Genomic DNA, 15,809 nt, shown 5'->3' on the forward strand with positions numbered 1-15,809 from the left:
GTGTTTAGGTACTTGCTACGGGATGTGCGCACACATTTCATTGTAGGTGTATTTTACGTGCAACTATATTCAGATAAGTTATCTTACTGTCACAAAAGTAACACATGTAGGTTTTCTTTGCGCGGTGTAGTGGGACTTGATAATTGAATTGTTTTCTAACAGCATTTAAATAGTGTGTTACCCAGTACATATGTCTACATAATATTGGTTATGGCAGTTATTCCTTATTATTGGACCGCACTCGTAAAAGTAACTTACACTTAAGTATGCCTATTCATATTCATTCATGTTGAGACAAGGTAGATAGATGAACGCGGCGTGAAATCAGGAGAAGGTACTCTCTCAGTTATAACAAAATCTTACTCGCATAACAGTGTAGTGTTAGATTACTCCCTGAATGACAAATGAGAGAGATCACAGGTATAAAATATTATTTTTGCCATATGTGTATAAACCCGAAGACAGTTAATGTTGCTTATGGCTAAGCTCCGGTAATTCATTACACTAAGGTAAACTGTATTGCAAGTAATGTAATTCCTGCAAGAATGTATAAAACGTTTATTAATTTGATATTGCAGCATAATGCCAATTAGCAGGTAGCGAACTATCGTTTCATTTGTGACAGTTGCGTTAGCAAAATATAATTATTCATATAGTGTATATTGTGTATATTGAAGAATTAATTTTTTCATAATGTGGTTGTACAGCAAGGAGTAGCACTATAGAATAATCTTTAAAAAATTACCTTTAATATAATGTTTTTTTAATTACGGGGTACAGTTAAATAGATGTAAAAATGTATGTTAACGTGATTTTTTTAAAAAAAGGTGCGGGAATGTTTTGGAGATATGAGTAGGTAATTGCGTGTCAGAAAATGTTATCTTTCGAAGGGTTATGGGAGGATAAAAAAAAATAGGGGGAAACTGGTGGGGAGTTCTGGCAAACTGTACCTCTTGAAGGGTTCATAACTGAAATAATAATTCAGCTTTCCCGGAATAATTGTTGACATCAAACCTTCATTTCCTGGACTAAGTTGGCTTCTCAGTGAGCACGAGCGATGAATTAACCATTTTCGTTCAAACCAATGAGCCTATTTTTTGTTTAAGGTCTGCTACCTAATTGTAAATTCTAAGCCATAATTTAAATGAAAGCGGCAACATCCTAAGATAGTTTTAATATAGGTTTTTTGATTATACGTGTACTAAAAATGAAATTGAAATCTTACATTATAGCCAGAGAGTAGTTTGGCAAATAAAACAAAGTACCGATGCCATTACTAAAGGACAAATTCAATAATAATACTGCACTGAAAAGTTGTTTTCATGCTGGATAAACCGTTTTAGTTATATTTTGTTAAAACTAGCAAAAATTTGCCATCACAAAAAAAAAACCATATTTACAAGTGAATTTATCTTTCCTTACTCATTTGGTGATTTTTGGGATGTTGTTTGGGGAAAATTCCTAGCATCTGATCCTGAAACAGTGTATTGTGTATTTCCAGCAGGTAATAAGTTTTTCCTGGGATTATCTTGCTTCAAAAATACTATCCTGAAAATCATGTAATAAATTATGTCACTACCTGCTCTAAATTCATTATTTCTTAACAATAATAACACAACTATGAAATTTCCTTTATAACGTCATTGTAATTTTTATATGTATTAATTTTACTATATAATAATTCAATTATGGCTAATTTTCTTCCTTTGCTCGGATTGTTTTTCTTCCGACGCGCACTGAGCCTTAGCCTAGCCTTCTTTTCCCGCCTTGGATGTTGGATCACGTGGTATTTTCATGGCAGTGAAATCAGCTGCAGTACTGAGCCTACACTGACAGGGCAGACCGTTCCTCCGTCAGACGAACCCCACCGGAGCTCGCGCACACAGACAACCCAGATCGCGAAGGGAACTAAAGAGGACGCCAAGAAGGGGCGGAAGCAGAAACAGCCCCCCACCCCTCTTACCAGGTAGAGTGAGAGGTTGTTCTCTCGCGCGCTTTGTCTGCGGGTACGGCGGGGTCTGGAGGGCGCCACATGCTGGTCAGCACATTCACACAAAACATGCGATAGGAAGTCACAAATTTCTCGAAATTTAATGCTGTGACATGGTGCAAACTATACATGCGATGGATGACAAAAGAATGATACATGTTCCTGCGGTGGTTTTCTTTAAAAATATTTAAAACCACGAGTTCTGTCGGCATCTTAAAATACGTTATTTTGCCGTTTTCAGCATGCAATATTATTATGACATATGTATTCTAGATCGATGCAGACACCGCAGGGACATAGAATGTATTTTAATCTCTTTTATTTATATAGCAAAAATTGTGCAGGTCAAACAGTTTCTTCATAAAACGTAAACTGCTGAACGTTTACAACACATTTGATGTAACATGTAGGCGGGCCCCTTAAAGAACAATACAGCTCATGCAAGTTGCATAGCAAAAGTCTTTTCTGTTTGTAAACATTTTTGGATATACTAACTTTATCTTTCATTCCTGGCATTTCCATTGAAAACTCATCATCTTGATAGAAATCTTGAATGACCTGCACAGTTTCTTCAGGTAACTTCTTCCCACCTGTGGGATGAACTAATGCGCAGATTCCGTTTTCCAGTGTAAGTTGTCTTGCTTTTCTTACCATGTACTCAGAAACACCAAATTCTTGTGCTGCCTTCTGTCTGGACCATGATGGAGGGATAAGGGTAAGAATTTGTAATTTTCTTTGTCTATTCATTGTGGGCAGCTTTTGTTTTATTAAAGTTACCAAACGGTCCAAATCGGCAGCCTTTTGTTCCACTTCATGCCTCTGTAATCCTGTACCATCACTAGTTGATGTGGCTGGAAGCTGTACATCTAATACTTTAGATATTTTGTCTGCTATAGCTGATGATACCTCTTGTACTTTACGTTTCCCATATATTTCTTTTGCATGTTGTGGTACAGCATGCAGTTTTATTGGTGACTTTTGTAAATATTCCAAACTTTTGTCAAGTAAGCTACGGGTTTCTTCTTTTGATTATTGATTCTCTAAACCCTCTGCAAAGTAACTTTAAGATGATTCTGAAGATACCTGTGCACCTACTTCTTGAATGTTATACAATCTTTTCCTACATGAGGAACATAATTTTTTACCAGGAATTAAATTAAGTCCCTTGTCTGCTGCTTTTCTGTAGCACTGTAAAGAGATTATGCACAAAGAACGCTTAACTGGAACACTATGCTCTTTTTTAGGATCACAACATGATGTCTGAAACATTTCAAACTTCTTAATATAAAACAATTCGTGATGAAAACATATGGTGTGAAGATTATGTTTAGAAATACCTGTTCTCAGCACAAGAAGAGTTTGAATATCTTTGGAAAGTGATTCCAATCTATTGATTCCCTTTGTTTTAATATAACATTCTTTAAGGCATTCTTCATGCATATCATTCCCAACAGAACAGAATTCTAGTTTAGTAGTACTGGTAGCCATGTAGTTCTCATCCAACTTATAATGAACTAAGACTTTCCACTAACATTATACACAGGCAGCGCAGTAAGACTGGCCTACACAGTGTAGTCTGTATGGTGGCAGACACACGCCTTATATCTGACCCCGGTTATCTTTATTGCTTTCCTCCCCTCTGCCCCTCTGTTCATGGGTCACTATACTGCATTTGCTGTGACAGCCCAGATATTAGGCCTATCTCTCAACTGCCTCTTAGGAAGCAGAAAAAAAAAACCAATGCCAAGGGGAACAGAGCAAGTATCAAAGAACCCCTCTCTTATAACTAGCAGGCAGACTCCATGCAGAAATGACATATGTACAGTCACATGACATGGCTCTGCAGATTACACAGAGAAGGTAATTAGAGGCATTGAAATTTGCACAAAATCCTTGTGTAATATGAGGAAAATATGGGACATACACAACCCTTATATTCGATCCTCTTTGCTTCCATCTTCTGGCTGCCTTTTGTTAGGGGCCCCATTTACATCACCAAGTCATTTCATTTTGTTTTTCAACACTCCAGCAGAAAGCCACTAGTTTTTTAATGTATCTTATAGAAAATTTCCTCCTCTTTCACATATTACCAAGCTCATTATTTTGTGAGATCTGCCTTTTGAGATACAGTCTATTTTGTAATAAAGGATGCAGATGATAGATGAAACATCAGTCATGTTAATAATTCTGTTATAACTTACAAACCATTCTAGATATAGCAATTTGGTGGCAAAATTTGAATTTTCTAGAGAATTTTACATATGGAAAAGTGTTTTTATTCTGAAATATTGGTATTACAGTGAAATACAAAGCAAGGAAACACAGATACTGACCAATTTATGCTGTCGTTAGAACCTGTTTTAGGCCAAAAATGGTCACAACAAAACCTTCGATTTCTCAGGAAGTATTTGAGATAAAAATCTAAAATTTTGGATTTTAAGTGGCCTTTTGTCACCTAACAATTGAACCAATTTTTATTAAAATCAAAAAATCTTGGGTTACATGCCCTGGATGAACTTACATGGAATGACCCTAAAACTGTTTTTCCACCTTTTCTTTGATCGTTAGGTACATTTAACATATCCAACATTGGTACCAGTAGAGCAAACAAATATGTCTCAAACAATTAACTATATAACAAACATGAAAATATAATTGTAACAAAGTAGTAGGCCTATGGTCATTCCATTACCATTTTATGTCATTCCGTTACCATATTAAAAATGGGCTTTTGATAGGAATATTTGAAATGAGTTATTGCTATAAGTATATTTCTTTATGCACTAAACAATATTTACTTGCCTTTTTTTAACTTTGCATAAAATTTATGTTGGTTTTCATGGAAAAAAATATGTTTTTCCTGGTAACATTATGACAGAATGCAGTCATTTGTACATAAGTATTTTAGAAACATTATTTATTAAAAAATTTGTTTTCACCTATTGGCTTGTGTTGAATTAAGATAATTATAATGTTTCTCATAAATATTTAATCTTTGTACGGACCTTTAATGAATTATTTTTAATGGTTGAAAAATCTGCATGTTTCAAACCTAAATTTTTTTTCTGTGAATCTATATGCATTTTTTTTTAATTCCAGCACTTTTCTAAAAATAGAAGTTATGTATTTAAAAGTCTAGAGTTTTAGCTTTCAGAATTGGTTATAAGTTTGTTAATAACTACACTTTTAATTTTTTTCCACCATGTCCACATTCTCATGGAACTTCCCTTTATATATGAAATATTATTTTAGTGTAATTTTATGATGCTTGGTTATTTGTCGTACGTTTGATACTAACTTTAAAACTTCTTGATGAACTTGATATAAAAACTTGTTTCAACACAGATGTGATTAGTGTTAATTTTAAAAATATTGTTGGGCTACAATACCAGTTTGTTGCCAGAGAGGCAGTATGAAATCAGTGGCAGGTATTTGGCAAGATGACATGCTGGTGTGCCTGGCAGGCCAGCACTACTACCTGAACACCTACACGAAGGAGAGCCAGTGGGACCGGCCCGACAAGCCTGCCGAGCCTGTGTCGAGCAGTGGGCCCGACCAGGTGCAGTGCAGCCACCTGCTGGTGAAGCACAAGAACTCTCGCCGGCCGTCGTCGTGGCGTGAAGAGGAGGTCACCCGCACCAAGGAGGAGGCACTCGATCTCGTCAAATGTGAGTTTCCCGTATTGTCTTTGTCGGGATCTCTTTCTAGGGTACTTACTGTGGTGTTCAAGCATGAGCTACAAATATGCTAAAATTATTCAATCCTAAGACAGTTTTTTTTGTCACTTTCTGATCTAAAAATAGGGGATGCATCATACAATCAGTGGTGTCTTACATCCATCATTTAGAGATTTGTAAATGGGTTGCACCTGCTATGTACAATATTAATAATTTCCTTCACTTTCAGGAAAACTCATCATTTTTAGTATGTATTAATACACCAGGTTATTTAGCACGTGGGTAATTCAGATACAGGGGCGGCTCATCAACTTGTAACAAGTTAGAATCGTGCCCGCCTGAGACGACGACTGTTCCTTGTACAAACAAAACCACTTTAAAAATACCTAACAACTGTTGCTGGTATTGGGGTGTAAAATTCTGTTTATGACTGTTAACTGACTTTAAACTGCTAACAATAATTTCCAAATATACACGTTTGAAAGGAATTTCCATTTTATTCTACTGGACGACAAAATTATTACATGTTCTTTACACTATAGATCCGGCAGCAAACACTCGCTTTCACAGATTGTTACTCACTGTTCTGTGCCTTCCCGAAATAAAGTCTCAAGCTACTCCATCATCTAGGTACGAGAATACACTGGAAAATATTCCTGATGGGCCAGCGGACCACCGGGCTTACGCCACACGTCTGGGACCTGCAAATTATTGTTAAACATCCTAAACGTGATGAAAAATGAAGGTTGGTATTTAACTGTGACACAGCCCCGGCACCCAGGCGTGAAACTGTCCATCCTTACAATCTAATAATATATTTTATGAGCCGCCATACTCACACATCCTCTCGGCACAGTACTTGAATGAGGACTGACGAAACTCAGCACATCACAAAATACTTAGGAAAAATAGTTAGCTGGGTACTTCCCTGAAATACTGCCTTATGATTGGCTACAACATGTATTCTTACAACTACGATTAAGTAACTCCTCTCTTTGAGGGCTTCTGCTCACTCTGTCATCTGTTTCTGTTTTTCTTACACCGTATGTCTCTTTTTAATCCAACACAGAATTCTGGGATTCCCTTAGACAGGATGCGATAAATTATCATCTATCGACGCCGCTGTGTCGCCAAACGTCTGTCCTCCTTTCAACACAATACTCGCTGTTTTACAACCACTATAAAACACATACACAAAATTATTAAACAACATTTAAATGCAATAAAATACTTAAACTCTCACCACACAAAGTATAGTGAAAACCAATAAAATTATTGTAACGAGGCATTTCAAAGTAAAATACTTCCATTAAATTTAATTACAATAACATTGCAAATAATAAAACAAAATTATGAAAAACTAGGTTACTATGTCATTGAAGCATACAATCAGCTGATCCACTGCAGTACTGAGAAAACACAGTATTTCTCCTTTTAACAAATACTTGTAAAAGCTGGAGAGTTCAGGGTCTTAACGTTAGAAACTGTTACATTTAGATAAAACCCTGATAATCACAGCTGCTCCATCAAATCAACACAGGATATAAACCTGACCACCTCAGAATTTGATGAAATTTGGTATGACGGTTGTCCTCATAGAGATTAAGAAAAATGCCTCTATATATATATATATATATATATATATATATACACACACACACACACACACACACTTTTGGTAAGTGTTTTTCAAAATTTCAAAGTGGGAGGCTAGTGGGTTCATATTTAAATAATAATTTAAAAAAAAAAGTGTTTTATAAGTTTTTGTTTTAGTTTAATACTATGTACCCTAACTTTACTTAATTTTTTTACGATGGTGATTATTACCATAATTAATTATGTACTTAGGAGGGTTGCCTCTAAGACAACAATTTAGTTATTTACAAAATATTTTTTTATAATGCATTTTATTTTAAAATGTAAGGAGACACTCATAAATAAAAATCAGCAGAGTCAGTTCCAGATGATTCTTCAAGTTGTGACATGAAAGGTGACTAATAGCGGGTAGGTCTGTTGATTGTTTCATGAGCTGACAAGAGCCTCACAGTCAAGTTGAGACAGGCTCACTCTTAGTTCTCTCTTCTGTCTGTGTTATGTTGTAGTCTGCATCTGCAGTTGGTATGAGTAGGGTGTCAGTACATAATGTAGTTGTTTAAAAGTGAACAATCTTTTGTGCTCAAATAATTTAAAATATAAGTTCTATTAATTTCTTAAATCTATTATTATATTTTGTGAGAATTTACAAGAATATTATTTTGTAAGTACTACATGATAAACATTTATTGAATCTCTCTGGAAAAACACAATGAAAATAAAATAAGCTAGGCCTATATGATGTTAGTAAAATTGTCTTTTTCTAAAGTTTAAAAAATTGTTTAAAACAGATAATGGAAAGCAAAAACAAATTCATTAAATTTAGTGAGGGGTCGAATCCCATTTTTCCCGAATCCGAATCTTGAATTTGAATCCCAAACAGTACCTCGAATCCACCCCTCGAAACCGAATCCAGATCTCAAGGGTTAATTATAAAATAATTTATTAGTTAAGAGAAAAAATTAAACATTATGCAGAATTATTTAACCCTTTAAATTTTTATTTAAAAAAACAACCATTTTGACACGGTCTGGATCAAGACGATTCCGTTTTTGGTCACATATGTTTCCTGCAGTGTTGTAAAAACATTCAGAGAACACTGTCGCAGGTGGTGAACACAAATATTTTTTGGACACTTTATGTAGCCTGGGTGAGTTTTCCAGTATTCGAGGATGTTTATTTCTGGGTTAACTGTAGGATCACGTAAGAATCTGGTCACTTCATCAATTGCTGTAGAATCCGACTTGGTGGATTTAAGGCTTTCAGGCATTATCTGTGAGTACAGTGACCATATGCCACTTGAACCAGCAAGATTTGATACCTGTTTGGAAAAAAGAAATAAATTAAAAACTGTCACAAAGGGGCAAGAACATACATTAGCATACTATAAATAGAACTTGTACTTATCCCATCTTGCTCATGCACAATTCCACAATGTATGTGAAGGTCAAGGCATTCTGCTGCTTTAGTGAGAAGTTCCACTGCTCTATCAAGTCTTTCCTTGCTTGTGAAAATAGTCCCTTTAAATCGAGGATCAAGTAGTGTACTTAATGCATACACTTCTTCTTCCTCCAGTGACCTATATCTCTCGGACAGTGATGCAAAGAGATCATTCTTCACACCCTGCAGACCTGAAAGTGTAAGTGCTGGTTTCTTGAGCTGTTGTAGTAGACTATTGACAATTGGTATGTTCTCTGATGTATTAACAGAAGCCTTACTTGCTTGCAAAGGGGCTTGGTCAAACATTTTCAGGATAGGTATTACATTTTCAATAAGTTCTCTCTGAGCCACAGTTATTTCAATATGCAATCCTAGATTAGTTGCTACAAGAGCCAAAGCTCTTCGTTGCTAACACAGTCTCTCAAACATGTGCAGGATTGAGTTCCATTGAGTAGGTTCATCTTGCACAAGCCTATGAACAGGTGTTCCAACAGTTTTCTGGGCTTCTTTCAAAACTTTGATTGCATGAGATGAATGTTTGAAATGGCCCACCATCCGTCGACAAGCAGCTATTGTGGCAGCAACGACTCTGCTGCTGAGAAGACCGTCCTTGATAACCAACTGCAAAGTGTGTGCCAAACATGGGATGTGACTGAAACTGGATAAGTTCAATGCAGCTACAACATTTTGTGCATTATCACGAAAAACTATAAACACTTTATCACTGACTTCCCACTCAACCAGTGTTCTTGTTAGAAAGCTGCAAATATTCTGTGCTGAATGAGATATTTCTGGAAATGGAATAACCTCTATATATTTATGCTGTGCACAAAAGTCTTTGTCAATGAAGTGCACAGTTACACCTAAGTAGTCATCGTTGGCTGTCGAAGTCCACAAATCCATTGTGACAGAGACAAACTCTGCTTCACTTAGAGTTTTTTTCATATTTGCCACAGTTTCAGCATACATGCTTGGAATAACATTGTTAGCAAAATATTTTCTTGATGGTATGATGTATCTAGGTTCGAGGTGTGCTACTAGAGCTCTGAAACCTTTATCTTCGACCACTGTAAAAGGCTGATTATCAAAACAAATCATCTCTCCAATTAATCTAGTAATACCAGCACTTCTTGAATCGCCTGGCTTAAATTTCTCTTTTTTTTTCAATGAAACCCTTAAGTGTTGGTTGAGTGTGATGTAACATGGTTTTGCTGCATTTTGGTTTATCTTCTGCATTAGATTAACCAGTTTCAGTTGTAACTAAATTTGGTTCATCTACATTCTCACAAATATTTTCGTTAGGCTTACTAACTGAACGTGATGCGGCCCTAACATGAACTGGGTGTAGCTTCAAATGTTTCTTCATTGCACTTGTTGTTCGGCTTGTGCCACCACGAGAAATGTTTTGTTTACAGTGATTACAGGCGGCATATTTAGGATTAGCATAAACTGAAAAGTGTTCCCACACTTCACTCGACATTTTGACCTTCTCTAAATCTCGTAAATTAAATTTCTTGCATTTAAATAATACTCTCACACCTTTCCTACAAAAACACCATGATTTCTGGAATTCATGTATCCACGGAAATCGGAAAACGAAATTCATCATCCAACGGAACAATATTTTGTATTTACCAACTTGACATTTGTTAAAAGTCCCAAATGAAGATAAAACACTTTCCTGAAATATTTAATGGAAACTGAAAGGTGCCATCTTGGCTTCAATAGTTTTAGGCCATAAAAAATTTTGTTGTGCTTCTTTTAAAATTAAGCTTCACTAAAGCATAGTGATTAATATGCCCGAAGTTAAAAGTGACGGGGTGTTTTCTCTAGTTTTTCCATTAAAATTCTTTATTAGTTTTTTTTTGTATTGCTCAAAATGATTAGCTAACAAATTCATTGGTTGGCCATCATGGAATTCTCAGGTAATACATATTTTAACGTTGGTAGTCTACACAAAACAAACTTGGTCCTAAAAAAATTCATAAATAGAATGTGTATCAGAATATTTTTAAAATAATAATTGTATAATTTATTAATTTTTATCATTCATTATTTCATTATTATTACTGTACTAAATGTGCGACCGTAACTTGTGATGAAAGTCGGCATTATTATTGTATTACTAATTAACAGATTTCTCGGTAAAGTTATTAAAAAAAAAATAAAAACAAGATTCATATTACTAGTCTAGATCCTAAATGTGCTTTATTTTATTTTTTAGCATATTCTGAGAATACATCTGTGATTTATGCCTTATTTAATGCCAATGTAGCGACAATGCATCCATGTTCATGAATATAAAGTAAGTTTCCCAAATCAGTACATGCTTCATAATTTTTTTATATAATAACGAATTAAAAGTAAAAAACCTCAATAGGATGTGTTCCAAGGAAAATGTAAACAGGCCAAGTAAATTGTAAGTATTTAAGTTTTTAAAGTACACCAGCCCCTCGAAGTAACGCTCTAATTCGTTCCAGGAAAATAGAGCGCTAATCAAAACAAAGCTATTCAAATACGTTTTTGCCATAAGAGTGCATGTGACGGCTGAGCGTTCAGTGACGGCTGAGCGTTCAGTGACGGCTGAGCGTTCATAGCCGACGGACGTGCGCGCGCGCTCCCCGGCTTTAATGTGTTATTATTTCTTCACTATCGTTAAGTTCGAGTTCCACTCATAATTGATTCATCGCTGCTTAATCTTTCCGACTTTCATGGGTTTTCATTACCCGATAATAATGATACGATCATTTAATTAGTTCCTGACACGGTTACTAAAATGTTCAGATCGCCTACTAAAAAAGTGATTTCTAATTCGCCGGGAATATCTGAAAAAGCAAGTGAAAGTTCATCGAAGCAAAAATCATCTAGTGAAGCTTGGACGGTAAAACTTCTTGATCCCACCATGGAAGACTTAATCTCGGCCATGAAATCCCTCAGTATGAAATTTGACGAGTTAAAAAGCGAGAATATGGTGTTAAAAACCCTTCTTATCGACTCTCGTATTGAAACTGCAGAGATAAAAAATGAACTGCAACAGATCAAACAGATCTTATCTTCTAAGACTGATTCTGTTAATTCATACAGTCAAGTAGTAAAAATGTCTCCTCAAACAAGAAACCTGTTTGTGTCGAGTCATCCGGTGTATCTGGCAACATTGCGCCCACCAGTGACCCACTTACAACTCAGCGTGTCAACGACGTCATCAGAAAAAACGGTAAACAGCTCGTCGACGAAGACGGCTTCACCGTAGTACAACATTCACGCAAGTCCACGAATAATGAAAACTCCGATAGAAAATCATCTAACACGGATCGTAAGAAAAATCCCTTGCAAATTGGCATCAGGAATGTTTCAACATTAAAAACAATTGCTAAACCTATTTACAAAAAAACAAAAGCTCTCTTTGTCACGCGTTTTGAGCCGTCTGTCACGGAACAAGAAGTCGTAGATTATATTTCCAACGAACTAAATCTCAAGCAAGTCAAAGTGGCCAAGCTCCGGACAAAGCATAATTCTTACGCCTCCTTCCATGTATCTGTTCTGGAAGAAGATTTTAGTAGAATTAATAATATTGTTTTTTGGCCCAGTGGCTGTTTAATCAGTCCTTTCTTTGGAAAACTGCATCAAGACCAAATTGTTAGTACTAATTCATCTCCTGAAGCTCTCGGTAATTCTACCCAATTACCTCCATGTTCCTGCAGTACATTGTCACCTTTTATGCCAGCAACTTTTATGCCAGGGCCTGGAGGAGTGCTTCCTACTCACTTTCCAGTGAATGCCCAATCTTAATGAATGGGAAATTGCATATCAGAATGTTAGAGGACTTAGAACAAAATCCGTTGAATTCTTTGATAATCTTATTAATACTCAGTATGACATAATATGTCTAACAGAAACTTGGTTCAACAAAAGATAATTATTCTATTTTTAGAACTGATAGGGATCCGCTACTCTCATCAATGGAGTGTTGATCGCAGTGAATAAACATAAATTCCCTTCTGTTCAGCTAATTCAATTATATGACTATCGTGGAGTAGAAGCCGTATGGATTAATATTAAAATTGCTTTTAATAAGTACTTAACATTGGGTAATATTTATCTTCCTCCAACTACATCACCTAATCTATTCACATTGTATTTTGAAGCTCTTGAACAAAAACTCGTTAATTCTCATGATAATGTGATTATCTTAGGTGACTTCAATGTACCTGGGATAGATTGGAAAGGTAATCACTATTTCAATATGGCTAGTGCACATGTCAGATCCAAGGCTCAGTGCCTACTTTATTTCATATCTAATTTGGATTTAATTCAGCACAACCTAATACAATCTTCCAATAACCTTCTAGATCTTTGTCTTTCTAATCTATCCCATTGTGTGGTTGAAAAAGCTGTTGAATCTCTGGTCAAAGAGGATATCTATCATCCTACCCTACTTATTAAACTACTTATTGAGGCGACCTCACACAATTTTACTCCAGATTCTATTTTCAGAAACTACAAAGCTGGTGATTACTTAAGCCTATATAACTCTCTAAAAACCCACAATTGGGATGAATATTATAACACCTCTGATGTAGATGCTCTTGTAGATCAACTTACATCTTGTATCTGTGATAAAATCAATACTCACATTCCATTATCCACACGTAAGGCCTCTAAACATCCTTATTTGTTCTCTGGTGATTTAATTCATGCCTTAAAATCTAAAAAACACTTTCATAAACTCTATAAAAGAAACAATACTCAGTATTACCTTCTTTTCTCTAAATATAGAGCACTAGTTAAAAATCTTATTAAGCGTGATAAAACTAATTGGAATCGTAGTATCAATAATAAGGTTAAGAATAACCCTAAAAAATTCTGGAGATATGTCAATGTTATGAAAAATGGTTATAGTGAACCTCATTCTCTTAATGTCAATGGTGATATCTGTAATGATCCAGGTATTCTATCTAATGTCTTTGCTAAGTACTTTGCTAGTGTATATGTACCATCCACCAACCACCCTCGTATCATTGATCCCGATATTCACGATTCAATTCCTGTATCATTCTTATCAGAAAGCCAGGTCTTATGGGGAATTAAATCATCAAAACCAACTATGTCTACTGGTCCTGACGGTATACCAAATTTCATTATTAAAGGCTGCTCTTTTATTCTAATGCCTCTATTGTTGCATCTATTTAATACAAGTCTAAAATCACAAGTATTTCCCACTAAATGGAAAATAGCTATGGTTATTCCCATACATAAAAAGGGTAGTAAACTCAGTGTATTTAATTATAAGCCTATATCATTATTAAATGGCTTTACTAAAATCTTTGAAAAAATAATATTTAAACATATTAACTTCCCAATAAACAACAGATTAGCTCCTAATCAGCATGGCTTTAGAAATAGTATGACAACTTCTACTAATCTTCTCTCATTTATTAATCCTATATACAATAAAGTTACAACAAGGGGGCAGGTTGATGCATGTTATTTTGATCTGGCTAAAGCCTTTGATACCGTCAATCACTCCATTTTACTAGCTAAACTTTCTAACTTCGGTCTCTGTAATAATTATATTACCTGGTTCACTAGTTACCTTTTGTTAGTTTGTTTAGTTACCTTTGTTTCACTTAATAAAAACACTTCTACTTTATATTATGCTACTTCTGGTGTGCCTCAAGGGGGTACTTTATCTCCCTTATTATTCAATATTTATATCAATGATATTTTTAAACTTCTTCATCATACTACTGGTTTTCTGTTTGCTGACGATCTTAAAATATCCAGAGAAATTTCCTCCTTAAATGACTGTCTGCTTCTTCAATCTGATATTACTGAAATTGATAATTGGTGTAAAATGAATTTAGTTTCACTTAACAAAGATAAAACAAAAATTATTTATTTCACAAGGAAAATTCATCCAGTTAAATTTGATTATTTTCTTGACAACTCAAAAATTTCCATATCTCTTAGTATAAAAGATCTTGGTGTTATTCTTGACTCCAAACTATTCTTTCATCAACATGTTAATTCTTTAGTATCCTTTTCCCGTAGAACCTTATATTTAATAAATTATATAACTTACTATGCATCTAATATTGAATCCATTCTTACTCTTTATTTGTCCTTAGTTAGAAGTAAACTCGAATATTGCTCAGTTATCTGGAACAGTATTAACACCACCGATAGTGACAAAATTGAATCCATACAAAATAAATTTTTCAAAATAATTAGTTCTAGACACCATCAATTACCCAAATTAGAATCTCTTTCAAATCGTCGCATCCATCTGGATGCCCTGTTTGTGTTTAAGTGCTATAGCTCAAAAATTAATTGCTTAAACTTACTTGATAACTCTGGTATTCGAGTCCCGCAGTTCAAAAGCCGCCTTCGATCCCTATTATGTTACTTACACAATAATAATGATTTAATTTATAGACTTATCTCAAATTTCAATAAATATGAAAATTTTATTAAAAACTTTAAATTTTAATTTTTTATGATTACCCTAATATCTTGAGTAATTTTATAATCCTGTTTATTCTTCCCATTCTAGATCATTTAGTTAAGATTATCTCAGTTGCTGTTTTGTTTTGTTTGTTATTGTTTTTTTGTTTTTCTTTTTATTGTGTCATCTTTTATTATCCTGTTTATGTTGTATTTATTCGCTTGTATGTGTCGTGTTTTTATTACTTGTTCTGTGCACACCTCCAAAGCTTCGGCTGTTGGTGTGCATGTCACAAATCTAATAAATAAATAAATAAATAAATAAATAAATAAATAAATAATAATTGGTTCTCCAGCCACTGAAATCCGTTTGTTTACTATTCCTTATATGACATTTATTTCGTTTAAATGTACGTATTTACATACTGTTAACACATCTAAATACAATTTAAGAAAAATATAAATGTGTAAATTGCATTTAAAGTTAAAATAACCCAAAATAATACTATATTTAAATCACAGGCGGCATAATTGAACTGTACATAACCTACTAAGCTCGTAACTGTGTGTACGCATGACTAGGAGTCAGTGCAGCCTGTCATGCAAGATGTGAACTAGCCTCGAAAGCTTCCAGCATTTCCCACTAGAGCTGCTACTGAGTTGCA

The 15,809-nt window shown here is 34.8% G+C and overlaps 1 protein-coding gene across 1 annotated transcript in view; it reads left to right on the forward strand.

Moving 5' to 3' along the window:
* LOC134527235 (putative peptidyl-prolyl cis-trans isomerase dodo) overlaps positions 1–15,809 on the forward strand; it is a 123,165-nt gene that overhangs the window by 22,072 nt on the left and 85,284 nt on the right. The window contains exon 2 of the mRNA XM_063359729.1: positions 5,455–5,658. Coding sequence (XP_063215799.1) covers positions 5,455–5,658 — 204 coding nt within the window. The remainder of the gene's footprint in view (positions 1–5,454; positions 5,659–15,809) is intronic.

This window comes from Bacillus rossius, chromosome 1, assembly GCF_032445375.1.
Source record: "Bacillus rossius redtenbacheri isolate Brsri chromosome 1, Brsri_v3, whole genome shotgun sequence".
Classification (NCBI taxonomy): Eukaryota; Metazoa; Arthropoda; class Insecta; order Phasmatodea; family Bacillidae; genus Bacillus; species Bacillus rossius.